Genomic DNA, 13,730 nt, shown 5'->3' with positions numbered 1-13,730 from the left:
CGCTTGAGCCCAGGAGTTGGAGGTTGCTGTAAGCGTGATGCCATGGCACTCTACCCAGGGGGATAGCTTGAGGCTCCATCTCAAAAAAAAAAAAGAGGATTGCTTCAGCTCAAGAGTTTGAGGTTGCTATGAGCTATGTCACCACAGCACTGTACCCAGAGTGACAGTGAGACTCTGTCTCAAAAGAAAAAAAACCATAATACCCAAGCAGTGGCCCTAGGCCCAATGCCTACCTCCTGAGTACCAGCAGCCATGGTGGTCCTCACAGCCAGGTCCTGTGATCCAGATAGACATAAGCCACCCCTGAATCCCTTGTTATAGGTACGATGCATTTGGCACTGCTCAGCCATCCCCAGCACAGTGTCCACGGCCTTGCATTTCACATCTCCTCACACTATCGTTTCCAGCTGGGCTGGCTTCAGTGCCCACTGCACTTCCCTGCCTGCCTCCTGGCTATGCCTCTCCCTGGAGTGCTCGCCTGTGTTTCTGGGTCTCAGACCCACAGGCTCAGCTCTGATCCTAGCAGCTCCACTAAGTGTTGTTAATTCCCTCCCAGGGCTGTCACTGAAGACCCGGCCTGACTCCTTCTATGAACTTGGGACTTGCCCTCCTACCCCAGTCATAAAATGTTGAGGGCAGGAGCAGTGTCATATGCATGTCCATGGAGCAAGGGCTCCAGGTGCAGATTGCTGGAGGGTTTGGTGCAACTTAGCTCAGCCCTGAACCACTGCACAGCCAGCCTATACCCCGACTCTTAGAGCAGGAGAACCAAGGCTGACTCCTCTTGGAGCAGTTGGCCTGGGAATTCTAATTTACAAAGCACCTGCAGCTCCTTTTTGTCTGTTTTTTGAACTTCACAGTGAACCTGTGAGACACAGCAAGTGTAGTCACCCCTGGCTTACATTAGAGGAAACAGGCTCAGAGGCATGAAACAGCCCTTGCCCTAAGCATCTGGAGTGTGGGATCAGAGAGGGAGGACAGAGAGGGTGCCAAGATCCAGGTCATCCATAAGCTAGAGCCAGAGGCCCTGGGATTCCCTTCCTCACTCCCCTGACCCAGGACAAGGCTTACAGGGACCCAGCCCACCCCCTTCCCAAGTGGCCATGCAGAGTCCCAACCTACCCCCTTCCTGGGCAGATCTGCTTTGACAGTAAACCTCGGATCATCAGCAAAGGCACCAAGGACTCTCCGTCTGTCTGCTCCAACCTGGCTGCCAAGCACAGCTTCTACAACAACAAGTGAGCAGGACCCAAAGCCCAGGCTGGGGTCTGGGGGTGGGTGGAGGGTCCCCCCAAGGCAGCCAGATGTCTGGGGAAAGGCTAGTGCCAAAGTGTAGATCTCAGGTGTCAAGGCAGGGAGCAGAACTGGGGACTCAGACCCAGCCTCCACCTGGAAATGATGAGAACCGCATTTATTGAGCATTTATTATATTCTAAGCTTGCCTTGGGTATTTTAATTATCTCAGCCGTCCCTTGAAGGAGGAGTTACTGTCCCTGTTTTACAGAGAAAAAAGCTGATGCTTGGAAGTAGCTTACTCAACAGGCAGATGGGTACCCAGTCAGTGACTCCTGCCTGGCACCCCCCACCTTGTGACGCCAGTGTCAGGCAGTGAGGAGGCACTGGTGCAGGTGTAGTGTACCCACCTTTGCTCTATCTTGCTCCCCTTGGCTCTGCCCCAGTAGATGATGGAGCCTGGGCCCTGGACAGACCTGGGTCCAATTCCTGGCCCTGCCAATGGTCTATTATGTGTCCTCCAGCTGCTGTAGCCCTGGTTTCCTCATCAGAAAGGTTGATGATGATCTGATCTCTTAGGATGGTAGTGAGGGCAGTTAAGATTCCGTGCCCAGATGAGGTGCTTGATTACTATTCCTCTGGGTTCGGTGCTGGGTTTGGAACATCATGCCAGAAACACCCCTCCTGCTACCCACGGGCACACCCTTCCCTTGACCTTACGGAGGGTAGGGTCTGGTGCCCTTCTCCATTGACAACTCCATCTTTGAGTCAGTCCCAGGTCAAATCCTGAGGTGAGGGGCTCAAGTAAAACAGAGCTGGGACCCAGACTACCTGAGCATGAGACCCGTGTCTTCCCTAACATGTTGTTTGTGTTCTGGAGTCAATTAATAGGTCAGAAGGGCCCAGGGAGAAGCCCAGCACTGGAAAGGGTGGCCCTACCAGGAGGGTGGGGGTCTCGGGGGCTGTGGACTACATTCTGCCCCCTGCCCACTCCCCCTGCCTGCCAGGTGCCTGGTGCACATCGTCCGCTCCACCGCCCTCAAGTACTCCAAGATCCGCCAGTTCCAGGAGCACTTCCAGTTCGACGTGTGCCGCCATGAGGTGCGCTACGGCTGCCTGCGTGAGGACAGCTGCCACTTTGCCCACAGCTTCATCGAGCTCAAGGTCTGGCTGCTGCAACAGTACTCAGGTGAGATGCAGGCCAGGGGGTGACAAGGCCCTGCAGCCAGTGGAAGGGACTTAAAGAGAGTTCAGGGGAGGATGGCACTGAGAGACGGGCTTCCTAGAGGGGCTGCTGTATCCCAGACATCACAGAGCCAAAGGTTTGCTCTCAGGGAGCCTCCGGGCTCGGAAGATTCTGGGTTTCTCCCTATCTGGGCACTGCTAGGGAAGCATGGAGGTGGGAAAGGGAGATCTGGGCTCCTGACCCAGTTCCTCCACTTGCTGCCTGGGTGACCGTGAACAAGTCCCTTCCCCTCTCTGATCCTCTGTCTACTCACCTGGGAAGGGCAGATCCTAGTGGCTGCCTTACTGAGCTGTTACCGAGATGAAAAGGTGTTCACTGCCTCATCTACTGGGGATTTACTGGACTCAGCCATGCACTAGTCAAGGCCCTTACTCTTAGAGAACTCAACTCACATTTAGAAGGGTAAGCAAGACAGTGTGCAAGTAGGTAAAAGAATCCTGTATTCCACCTGACCTAGGAAGCACAGTTCCCCCTCTGCTTGTCATAATTCAGTTGGCAGCATTTTGTGTGTTGAAAGGGACATAAAAAAATGCATTACATCTAACAATCATTGTCTTCTCAGAGTCATGAAACACAGCGATACAGTTTCTGCTGAGCACCAATGCTATGAGGAAAAGTAAGCAGAGTAGTGGACAGAGAGGGACTCAGAGCTGGCCATAGTGGCTCACGCCTGTAATCCTAGCACTCTGGGAGGCTGAGGCAGGTGGATTGCTTGAGCTCAGGATTTAAGACCAGCCTGAGCAAGAGGAAGACCCCTCTCTACTAAAAATAGGAAAACTAGCTGGATGTTTGTAGTCCCAACTCGAGAGGCTGAGGCAAGATCGATCAAGCCCAAGAGTTTGAGGTTGCAGTGAGCTATGATGCCATGGCATCCTACCCAGGGCAACAAAGTGTCTCAAAAGAAAAGGACTTAGGTGGAGCATTTGAGGGAAGATAGCCAAAGAAGTCCTCTGAGAAGGTGACACATTCAAGCAGGGAAGGGCAGGAGCACGTTCAGGCAGGGGGGCACAGGGCTCCATACAGAAAGCCTGTCCATGAAGTACAGCAGCTTAGTGAACGGAGGCGCAGGGGAAAGGGGATGTTTGAGGCCTGAGAGGTCAGCAGGGACCTGGATGTATAAGTCTCGAGGCTACAAGTAGAAATAGTTGGGATTGTTCTAATTATGGCATGCTATGCCATAATTAGAACAGGGTTAATTATGCGTCAGATGATCTGATCGGAATTTGTCAAAGTTGTTCTGGCTGCTGAGTGGAGCACAGAGGGGCAAAGGTAGCTCCAGGAGTCCAAGGAGGGCAGCTCCAGCCAGGTGGTGGTGGTGAGGTGGGAGAAGTGGTCAGATTCTGGGTGTATTTTGATGGTGGAGCCAAAAAGATTTGTTGATGGACCAGACGGGAAGTATGAGACAAATGACAGTGTCAAGGTCGACTCTGGGCTTGGCGCCTGTGGCTCAAATGGCTAAGGCGCCAGCCACATACACCTAAGGTGGCGGGTTCGAATCCCCAGCCCGGGCCTGCCAAACAACAATGATGGCTGCAACCAAAAAAAATGGCCGGGCGTTGTGGTGGGCGCCTGTAGTCCCAGCTACTTGGGAGGCTGAGGCAGGAGACTCGCTTGAGTCCAGGAGTTGGAGGTTGCTGTGAGCTGTGATGCCATGGCACTCTACCCAAGGGGATAGCTTGAGGCTTTGTCTCCAAAAAAAAAAAGGTCGACTCTGGGGTCACAGTAACTGGAAGAATGGGGCTGCCATGCTCTAAGAATTAGGAGAAGGCCATAGGAGGAGTAGGCTGGGGCTGACGTCAGGGCTCAGGGTGGAACATGGGCAGTCTATGCCGCCTGGTGGACTCAGGAGACATAGAGCAGGTGGCCCAATTGGGGGTCTGATAGGATAGGAGAGGTCGGTACTAGAGGTCAAGTGCAGCATGTCGCCCAGAGTAAGCTCTGATGAGCAGCTTCCAGAGGAGGAGGTGGACAGAGAACCCCAAGTGGGAAGGGCCCTAGGAAGACAGTGGGAATTAGGAGAAGGGCAGGCTTCTCAGAAGAGGTGCTGAACTGCACCTTGAAGGCTGGGCTCAGAGGCAGCAGGCTGAGGCTGGTGGGGATCAGACTGGGATAATCCAGGCCACAGGCTGAGGTGTTTGCCCTTCAGGGACTGGCAGCAAGAGCTATGTGTGATGATGAGCTGATGAGCTGGGCTGGGCAGGCACAGAGTCCTGAAACTAGGAGGCTAACAGCTACTAAACAGGCTCCAGGCCTGAGGCCCTGATGGGGGAGACAGGGTCAGGAAAGGGGGACATGGGCATGGCAGTGACAGAGTCCTACTCCCTGGCACAGAGCTAATATCTTTTGACTGCATTTCCCTCTCTTGGCCTTATTTAATTCTCTCACTGCCTATGAGAGAATTTGTTCTCATTTTGTAGATGATCAAAGTGGTTTCTCTGCACCCTGTGTTGTACTGTGATGGGACCTACCTGGAGAATGGGGTTCCTCCATCTGAGCCTTGAGCGGTCTTGGCACTTTGAGCTCCCTGCCTTTCTCCTCCCTGAACTCTTCAAGGACACCTGTGTCTGTTCCCACCCTCCCTAGGCATGACCCACGAAGACATTGTTCAGGAATCTAAGAAGTACTGGCAACAGATGGAGGCCCATGCGGGCAAGGCCAGCAGCAGCTTGGTAAGGCCCTGGGGTGAGCATAGGGCAGTGGCAGGCCCCACAAGCTGTCCCATCCCTTCACTTTAACATAATTTCTTATGTACCGGACAGTTATCGGAATGCTGCAAAGAATTCATGTGTACCCTTTACTGGATTCCTCAGAAGTTACTTTACCACAGTCCAAGCTCATTTGTCTTGTGTATATGTATGTATGTGTGGTGTGTGTATACACATAGACATTTGCGTACGTAAATATACACTTGTTTCTGTTTCTCTGGACCATGTGAGTGTTAGCTGCAGTTATGATGTTCTGTTACCCCTAAATACTTCATTGTATTTTTTTTTTCTGGAGACAGAGTCTCACTTTGTCACCCTTGGTAGAATGCTGTGGCATCATAGCTCACAGCAACCTTAAACTCTGGGGCTCAAGCTACCCTCTTGCCTCAACCTCCCCAGTAGCTGGGACTACAGGCATCTACCACAACTCCAGTTAGTTTTTCTATTTTTTTATTATTTTTTTCCACAAGGAAATAGCATTTAATGACCCTCCCTTCCATGTGGCTTCAAGCCACCAAGACACAAGCCCCTCCAACACCCTTAATCTTCTCTTCAGCTCTTCTGCTGAAGAATTTGGCCTGCACAATGACTGGCTGCTTTGGGAATTTTCCCTTCCCCAGAACTCTGTAGTAGCCCAATTGTACTGCATCAATGATGGGAGCAACTCCTGTCTTGGCAGCATTTACCCGTGTCTACTCACTGACCAATGTCCACAATTTATCAAGGTTGACAGTTAGGCAATAGCTCTGGTTCCTCTTTAAGTGGTAATGCCTCATACCAACTTTCCCAAAGTAACCTGGGTGTTTTTTGTCGAAGTTGATCCTGTGATCATGCATGCCACCAGCATTACCTCGGCCTCCTGGGTACTTCCTGTGCTTGACAATACAGCCATGGCCGTGGCTCACTTGGCCTCGAAGCTTCCGGGTCTTCCTCAGTCTGGATGGCATGTTGGCGGCCAAGACAAAAGAGAGTTTTTCTATTTTTAGTAGAGACAGGGTCTCACTCTTGCTCAGGCTGGTCTGGGACTCCTGAGCTCAAGCAGTCCACCTGCCTCGGCCTACCGGAGTGCTAGGATTACAGGCATGAACCACCAGGCCAGGCCCATTATATATGTTCTTCAAATGAGGACACTCTTACAGCACGGTTATCACCATCATGGAATTAACACTGAGATGGCAGCGTTATTCAGATCTCATGAACTGCATTCTGTTGTGTCTCTTCAGTCTCCTTTAATCTAGAACAGTCCTTTGTCTTTGTCTTCCATGGCAATGACATTTTCGAGGAGCTGAGTATTTTGTAAAAATCCAAAGAGGTGGTGTCACGTCCTGCTCAGCTCACATGTCAAGAGGCATGTCATCTCAGTGTGGTCCATTACCAGTGTGACACTTCGATTAAACTTTGGTAACTTGGTTAAAAGTGCCTCCACTGGCCAGCCACAGTGACTTATGCCTGTAATCCTAGCACTCTGTGAGGCTGAAGCAGGTGGATTGCCTGAGCTCAGGAGTTTGAGACCAGTCTGAGCAAGACAGAGACCCCATCTCTACTAAAGAGAAAAACTAGCTGGGTGTTATGGCAGGCACCTGTAGTCGCAGCTACTCAGGAGGCTTAGGCAAGAGGATGGCTTGAGCCCAGGAGACTGAGGTTGCTGTGAGCTGTGATGATGCCATGGCATTCTAGCGAGGGCAAGAATGAGACTCTGTCTCAAAAACAAAAAGTGTATGTATGTGTATATATATACACACATACACACAGAGAGAAAAAAATATATATGTATATACATACATACTGAGAGAGAGAGAGAGAGAACACCAGCTAAGGGAGGCAGGTGGCTCATGCCTGCAATCCGAGCTGCCTAGGAGGCTGAGATGGGAAGATCACTTAAGCCCAAGATTTCAAGACCAGCCTGGGCAACATAGTGAGACCCCATCTCTTTATTGAATCTTTGACACTTTCTTTCCCTCTGACCATGCCCCCTTCACTTCTGCTCAGTGATACTGCCAGGGTCACCCAGGAACCGAGTGTAGGCCTAGATGCCCAAGGGTGCCATGAGGGGCTTCATCCTCCTCCTGTTGCCAAGGGCCCCACCCTGCCCACCCAAGATGCCATGCTTGGCCTGGCTTGAGAACAGGGCTTCTGTGGCCCAGGCAGGAGGCTTCTTGCTGGTCTGCCATCCAGAGGGTGGGGCCAGTGGCACAACGTAGCCATGGAGGAGATGCCGGGACAGAATCAGCTCATGCCTCATCAGTGCCATTCTACCAAGGAGCACAAGTTTCTGTCCAGTGTGAGGAGAGGTGCTGTCCCTACACCATTTGCCTATTTCTGTGCAGCCAGGGCTGTGGCACAGAGCTGGTGAAACCACACCCTGGAGCAGTGGCCTCCAGCAGGGCAGCAGCTAAGCCGCTGCACCCCTGTGCCCCACTCGCCCACCTGTGCCTTCCTCTCACACTTCTTATGAGAGTCCAGGGGAACACCCAGAAACCAGCAGTCCTGTGGATATAGCTCCTGCCTGCTTCTGCTCATGTGAGTCCCAGCCCTAAAGGTGTGACTTTACCTTGTTACTGGGATGAAACATGTGCTGCCCTGGGGCTGAGCTAGCCTGAGAGGTGTCCGGTGCCAGGCCAGGGGTCTGTCAGCAATGCAGCTCTGAGCTGGGCAATGCTGGGGACAGAGGGGAGTGGGCCACAGCTCCTGTCCTAGAGGAGCTCTCATGGTAGGAGACTCATCCACCAGCCTGAAAGAGTGAGGGATGATTCTGTGCCTGAGGCTCTGGGAGAACGAGGAGGCTCTAGTTTACAGGAGGAGAAGGGGACAGGTGGCAGGTTCACAGAGCAACAGGTTGGCCAGCAGAGCTGGGAGAGGGCAAGGCTGGGTAAGCACTTTTCCTACCTCTTGCCCCAGCCTGTCCCAGGGGTATAGAAGAGCTGGCCCTCTACCCACAAGGTAAAGATTGGTACAGAGGTCAGGGTAGGGACATGGTGTGTGGGATCTAAGAGACTGGTGGGACATTGACCCAGAGGAAGGGGCCAGAGTCCAGGGTTGCCCAGATATCTGTCCCACTGCCTATCTTTTGAAGCCGTGCCTGCCTGCCCAGGCCCAGCACCCATAAGCAGATAAGGGACTATGGAAGCTCCTAGAATGGGCAGCTATGACTTGGATGAGATCCAAGGGGGCTTCCTGCAAGAGGTGACATGTGAGCTGAGTTTTGGAAGACATATTCTAGAACAAGCTGGATAAAGATTGGAGAAAGAGCATTCCAGGCAGAGGGAACAGCATGCGCAAAGACAGGGAGGTGTGATGTAGCTTGCTCTGCCCTGGGAGATGCGGTGGTTCCACAGAGCAGGCCTGCGAGGGGCGAGGTGAGGCGAGGTGGGAGCAGCAGAGAAGGCCCAAAGAGTACCCATTCAGGAGTCAGGAGCCCCGTTCACTAAGAGGTCTGCTAGTAGTACCAGGGAGGGGGCCAGCCCATTCCAAGGCTCTGTGCAGCCCCAGCTCTCCCAGAAGCCACCCCAGGGCCTCTGGCCTGGTGCCTACAGTTTCACCACCCACTCTCCCCATTGCTCAACAGGGTACCCCAAGAGCACATGGGCCCAGCACCTTCGATCTGCAGATGAAGTTTGTGTGTGGCCAGTGCTGGAGGAACGGGCAGGTGGTAGAGCCCGACAAGGACCTCAAGTACTGCAGTGCCAAGGCCCGACACTGGTGAGCTGGGCACCAGGCAGGGATGCGGGCAGGATGGGGCCCCAACCAGGTAGCACAGTGTGGAGCTCAAGAGACAGAGAGGCCAGGACTCTTTGTGGAGGCCATATAGCCCTGAGGCTGTGCCCTGACCTCTCCCCAACTGGCTCCTTTCTCTGTCTTACAGCTGGACAAAGGAGCGTCGGGTCCTTCTAGTGATGTCCAAAGCCAAGAGGAAATGGGTGTCAGTGAGGCCACTGCCATCCATTCGCAACTTCCCACAGCAATACGATGTGAGCGCAGGGGTGGGCACAGGGCTGTGGGGTCCTAGCAGGGCTGCCCATGCACCAAGGCAGTGACAGTCCAGCGGGACTCAGCAGGCTCTACCCACACCCACTCCACAGCTCTGCATCCACGCGCAGAACGGCCGCAAGTGCCAGTACGTGGGGAACTGCTCTTTTGCACACAGCCCCGAGGAAAGGGACATGTGGACGTTCATGAAGGAGAACAAGAGTGAGTGGGCAGCCTGAGCAGGGTGGGCCACCTCTGGCGGTTCCTCACTGCTGGACACCTCAATCCAGCAGCGGGCCCAAGGGTACCTGCTGTGCCCCCTTTTGCTGCCTGAGCCCCTCTCTATCAGTACCAGGCTGTGTCCTTGCTGGGCCTATAGTTGGCTGGGCCCTGGGGTCAGGCAGCCCATCAGCAGGGCCTGGGATGCCCAGGGCTCCCAAATCTAGCAGGGATCATGGGGCAGGATGAATGGGAAGCCCCCTTTACCAGGTACTCTGTCCCCTGTCTCCTGCCCAGTCCTGGACATGCAGCAGACCTATGACATGTGGCTGAAAAAACACAACCCTGGGAAGCCTGGAGAAGGGACCCCAATCAGTTCTCGGGAAGGAGAGAAGCAGATCCAGATGCCCACGGATTACGCTGACATCATGGTAACACCCCACCCCTACGTGCCTGAGAACAGCCTGGGCGAGGTCCAGGCAGATGTGTGGACGCAGAGGCACTCATGGTGGCTGTGTTCCCAGATGGGCTACCACTGCTGGCTCTGTGGCAAGAACAGCAACAGCAAGAAGCAGTGGCAGCAGCACATCCAGTCTGAGAAGCACAAGGAGAAGGTCTTCACGTCCGACAGCGACGCCAGCGGCTGGGCCTACCGCTTCCCCATGGGCGAGTTCCGACTCTGCGACAGGTGCTCCCCAGGAGGGCAGGGCCTGGTGGGACATGGGACGGGCCTGAGGGATAGTGGCTAGAGGTGGTGGCCAGCCCTGGTGCCCCTTGGCCAGAAGAGGGTGTGCTGGGGGAGGAGGATCTTGGGTGTGGGTATAGCTTGGGAGTGGGGAAGGGGAGTGCTGGAAGGGCAGGTCCCAGAGAGGCCCAGAACATCAGGTTTTCCTGAGCTGGGACCAAAGCTGCCCAGAGAGAGGCCTGCCTTAGGGGAGGTCAAGTGGCCGACCTGAGGTCCCATACCTGGGGTGGGAAGGGCACAGAGCTTAGGCAGTGAGCCTCCCGCCACCCACAGGCTCCAGAAGGGCAAGGCCTGCCCGGACGGGGACAAGTGCCGCTGCGCCCATGGACAGGAGGAGCTCAACGAGTGGCTGGACCGGCGTGAGGTGCTGAAGCAGAAGCTGGCTAAGGCTCGAAAGGACATGCTTCTGTGCCCACGGGATGACGACTTTGGCAAATACAATTTCCTGCTGCAAGAGGATGGGAACACTGCTGGTGCCACCCCAGAAGCCCCTCCTGCTGCTGCCACCACTGGGGAATAGGGCCAGGTCTTGGGCCATGGGTGAAGTCCTGGGGTTGGGGGTGGGGGTGGGGACAGAGGGCCTGATAGAAGGGCCAGGGCAGGCAGCTGGGGGTGGGGGCCGCCCTCCTCAGGCAGCCCCCAGCCCCTGGGGGGACCCCGGCCATCCTCTCTGCCTCCATGCCCCAGTGTGCATACCCAGGGGCACATGCTGCAGCCTCCAGGCTCCCAGGGTCCTCGTCCTGCTGAAACCTGGGCAGACTCTCCCCCACCCCCATGCCTCTCCTGGTTGGGGAAAGAGGGGCTTGGCCACCCCTCCAGCTTCAGCCTACAGCTTTAACTTCTGTCTGCTCCTAAAGGGGCCCAAAGCTCAGGGCTGGGGAGTCTAGGGTCCCCACTTGAATCTGCAGCAGGAGGGTCCTTCTCCCTGCCTCCCCAGGGAGGGCAGATCAGGACACAGCAGAGGGCAAGATGCCCTGATTAGCTTTAAAATGCAGCCCCAGGATGGAGCTGGGGACACTGTATTGGTCACTTCCCCCTCGGGGCCTTAGTTTCCCCTATGGTTAGAAGGGTGGGAGGAGTAGGCTAGATGACCTCAGAGGCTGAGTAAGGAGTCTAGGGCCTGTTTATGAGCTGCCACCCCAGCCCAGCTCCTCCTGGGCCAGTGAATGTAGATTGCAAATCCTCGGCACCGGCAGACATGACCCAGCCCAGACCCCATTTTGTAGATAGGAAAACAGAGGCTTAGAAGGGAAGAGGGATCTGCCCAGGCTCCCAGTATGAAGCTGAGCTGGAATGAAAACGTGGTCAAAAGACTCCATGCCAGTTGTTGGCTGAAGCCTTTGAGCTTCTCAGCGGGGTTGTGACAGTCTCTGCTTCAGTGTGCAGCTGGGGTCCCAGGCAGCGCTGCCCAGGGACTGGGGAGGGAGGCCCAGAGGAGAGCCGGGCATGTCAGCTCCTGTGGAGGGACAGTCCTCTCCTGGGGGTGGTCATGGGGAGTACAGCAGCAGACAGTACTTGGCATGTCCACCTCAGGAGAGGTGGCAAAGAGCACGGCACTGTTAGCTCAGGTTCTAAGTGAGGTATGGGGTTGGGCGAGTGGGAGCCTGGAGGATGTGGAGAAAAAGGGGCTTTACCTTTGGTACTATAGGCCACCCCAGGTGAGACTCAGCCCCTCTTTCTTGGGGACCCAGTGTGATCCTTTCCCTTCGACCAAGACATGGTGACGACCGTCTGTCCCAGCCCCTCCCTGGTCCCCAGCTGTGCCAGCTGCCTGGGACCCCAGCTGACCACCAGCCCCTGCCTCTACCTATCAAGGCCCCTCTGTGCCCCGTCTGATGTGTCTGTGTGCACCTTCTCCTCCAACACACCCCCCGGCCAGACCTAACTTACCCTGCCTCCCCTGACATTCCAGATGCCCCACACCATTGGCACAAGGAGTGAGGCAGCCCCGGAAGAAACCAGGGACCAAGGCTGGGGGGTGAGACAGAGAAAGGAATGTCCCATCCTTCTCCTCCATCAAGGATTGATAGCGTGCGCTGACAGTGACCGGGCCTGGGGTTGTAGAGGACCCGCTCCTCTGGCGCCACTGCCTGACCCTTCCCAGTAATTGTGGCATGTACCCTTCCCTCTTCCCTGCCCTCACAGGCCAGCACTGCAGAGCTTGGGTGCTGGCGGCATGGCTGGAGAGGAGGAGAGAGCACCCCAAGTGGGGGTCGTGGCCGTGAGTGTCGACGATACTTGTTTTCCCTGGTCTGTGGTGTTGCAGTTTGTTGTCACCAGCCTTGTTTTTAGTGTGTATATATGTCGCCCCCGTGATGCATATATACACAGGTATTAAATATATCGCTCTATATAATATTATATATGTGTGTGGTATCCACGGAATCACTTCTAATGAAGGCTAAAGATAAAGAATTTGGCTAGAAAATGCAGCCATCCTTGTGTGATTTAGAGGGGCTTCTGGGGTCACTGGGCTATTTGTGAAGGAGGCAGGGACTTGAGCCATGGCTTGGAGGTGATACAGGCCCAGCTCTGCCTGATAGCTTCCCAGACCCCCCCAGTCTAGCAGGGAGAGAGCAGGAGTGCTCAGGGAAAGAAAGTGATTTGTATTTTTCTCCCCCCAAAGGAATAGGATTAGAGTATAGAGTTTTCATTTTCAGCCTGTCATCTGTCTAGGGGGCTTTGGGATCTGGGGTTCCCTGTCCTGGCCAGAGCTAGACCCCCCAAGGGGCAGGGCAGGAAGCTGGGGGTAAAGAAGATACTTTTAATATGGAGGGTAACTATGTTGTGATCCCTCTAGGGCCCCTGGTTGGGGAGCTCAGAGCATTGAATCAGGACCTGTGCCCACCCCAAGCAGGCTGGGCCAGGATGGCATGGTGAGCGGAGTGGGATAGAGTGGAGAGGGATGCTGCATTTCTCAGCTGGGTAATAATCAATTTAATGGTCCTTTTAAAATGTCTGTGTATTAAAAATTTAAGAATACCACACTTTAATATTAAATATTCATAAGGTCTAGTATCTTGATAATAATGTAGATGTTTTAATAACAATTTTTGTCCTTCTTAAAATAAAATGAAAGAAATCTGCTTCTTTTAGCCTTTGTTCTAGAAAATAAACTTGTGCACTTTGACCTCTGTCCCCAAGGTGTCACTCCTGTTCCTCCTCGCCTGGCACTTGTGCCTGAGGCTCTGGCTGCTCTGTACTCAAGAGGCAGAGCTGGCTGGCGCTGGCTTCATCCCAGGTGGACATTCCAAGGGGTGAGGGGCAGGACTGTGTCCCTGTGTATACAAAGACCCAGCTAACCCTGGCTCAGGCAGCACTTCATCTGCCAGAGACAGGCTGTCCTGTGTACAAGTGTTCCCAACAGCCACCCTTTGCTTGCTCTTCTGCAGCCTGCCTGCTCACAACCTTTCAAAAGGGGCAGTCCCGTGGTGCCCACACTGTCCTGCTTTCCCTAGTGCAGGTCTTGGAGGCCTGCCTCTGTGCCCTTTCTGGATGTGGCTCTTCCAGGAAGGCTAGGGGTCACACCATGCCTTGGCATATGATCCCAACTAAAACCCCAACTGAAGTCATGTGGGCCCAATTTTCTCATCTTTAAAAGAAGCAGTGTTCTCGG

General features: G+C 54.4%; 1 protein-coding gene and 1 pseudogene across 1 annotated transcript in view; one reads left to right on the top strand and one right to left on the bottom strand.

Moving 5' to 3' along the window:
- The window catches only part of ZC3H7B (zinc finger CCCH-type containing 7B), a 52,179-nt gene extending 38,935 nt beyond the window's left edge, over nt 1-13,244 (top strand). Inside the window, exons 15-23 of the mRNA XM_003783164.3 lie at nt 1,138-1,238; nt 2,241-2,422; nt 5,063-5,148; nt 8,750-8,883; nt 9,047-9,152; nt 9,264-9,372; nt 9,667-9,800; nt 9,894-10,057; nt 10,388-13,244. Coding sequence (XP_003783212.1) covers nt 1,138-1,238; nt 2,241-2,422; nt 5,063-5,148; nt 8,750-8,883; nt 9,047-9,152; nt 9,264-9,372; nt 9,667-9,800; nt 9,894-10,057; nt 10,388-10,634 — 1,263 coding nt within the window. The 3' untranslated portion in view covers nt 10,635-13,244. The remainder of the gene's footprint in view (nt 1-1,137; nt 1,239-2,240; nt 2,423-5,062; nt 5,149-8,749; nt 8,884-9,046; nt 9,153-9,263; nt 9,373-9,666; nt 9,801-9,893; nt 10,058-10,387) is intronic.
- LOC100961796 lies at nt 5,621-6,183 on the bottom strand (annotated as a pseudogene).
- Nucleotides 13,245-13,730: the final 486 nt, after the last annotated feature.

Source organism: Otolemur garnettii, unplaced genomic scaffold (genome assembly GCF_000181295.1).
Source record: "Otolemur garnettii isolate 467f Iridium unplaced genomic scaffold, OtoGar3 scaffold00007, whole genome shotgun sequence".
Taxonomy (NCBI): Eukaryota; Metazoa; Chordata; class Mammalia; order Primates; family Galagidae; genus Otolemur; species Otolemur garnettii.
Note: the sequence above shows the minus strand (reverse complement) of the source record. Positions and strands in the feature narration are given on the sequence as shown.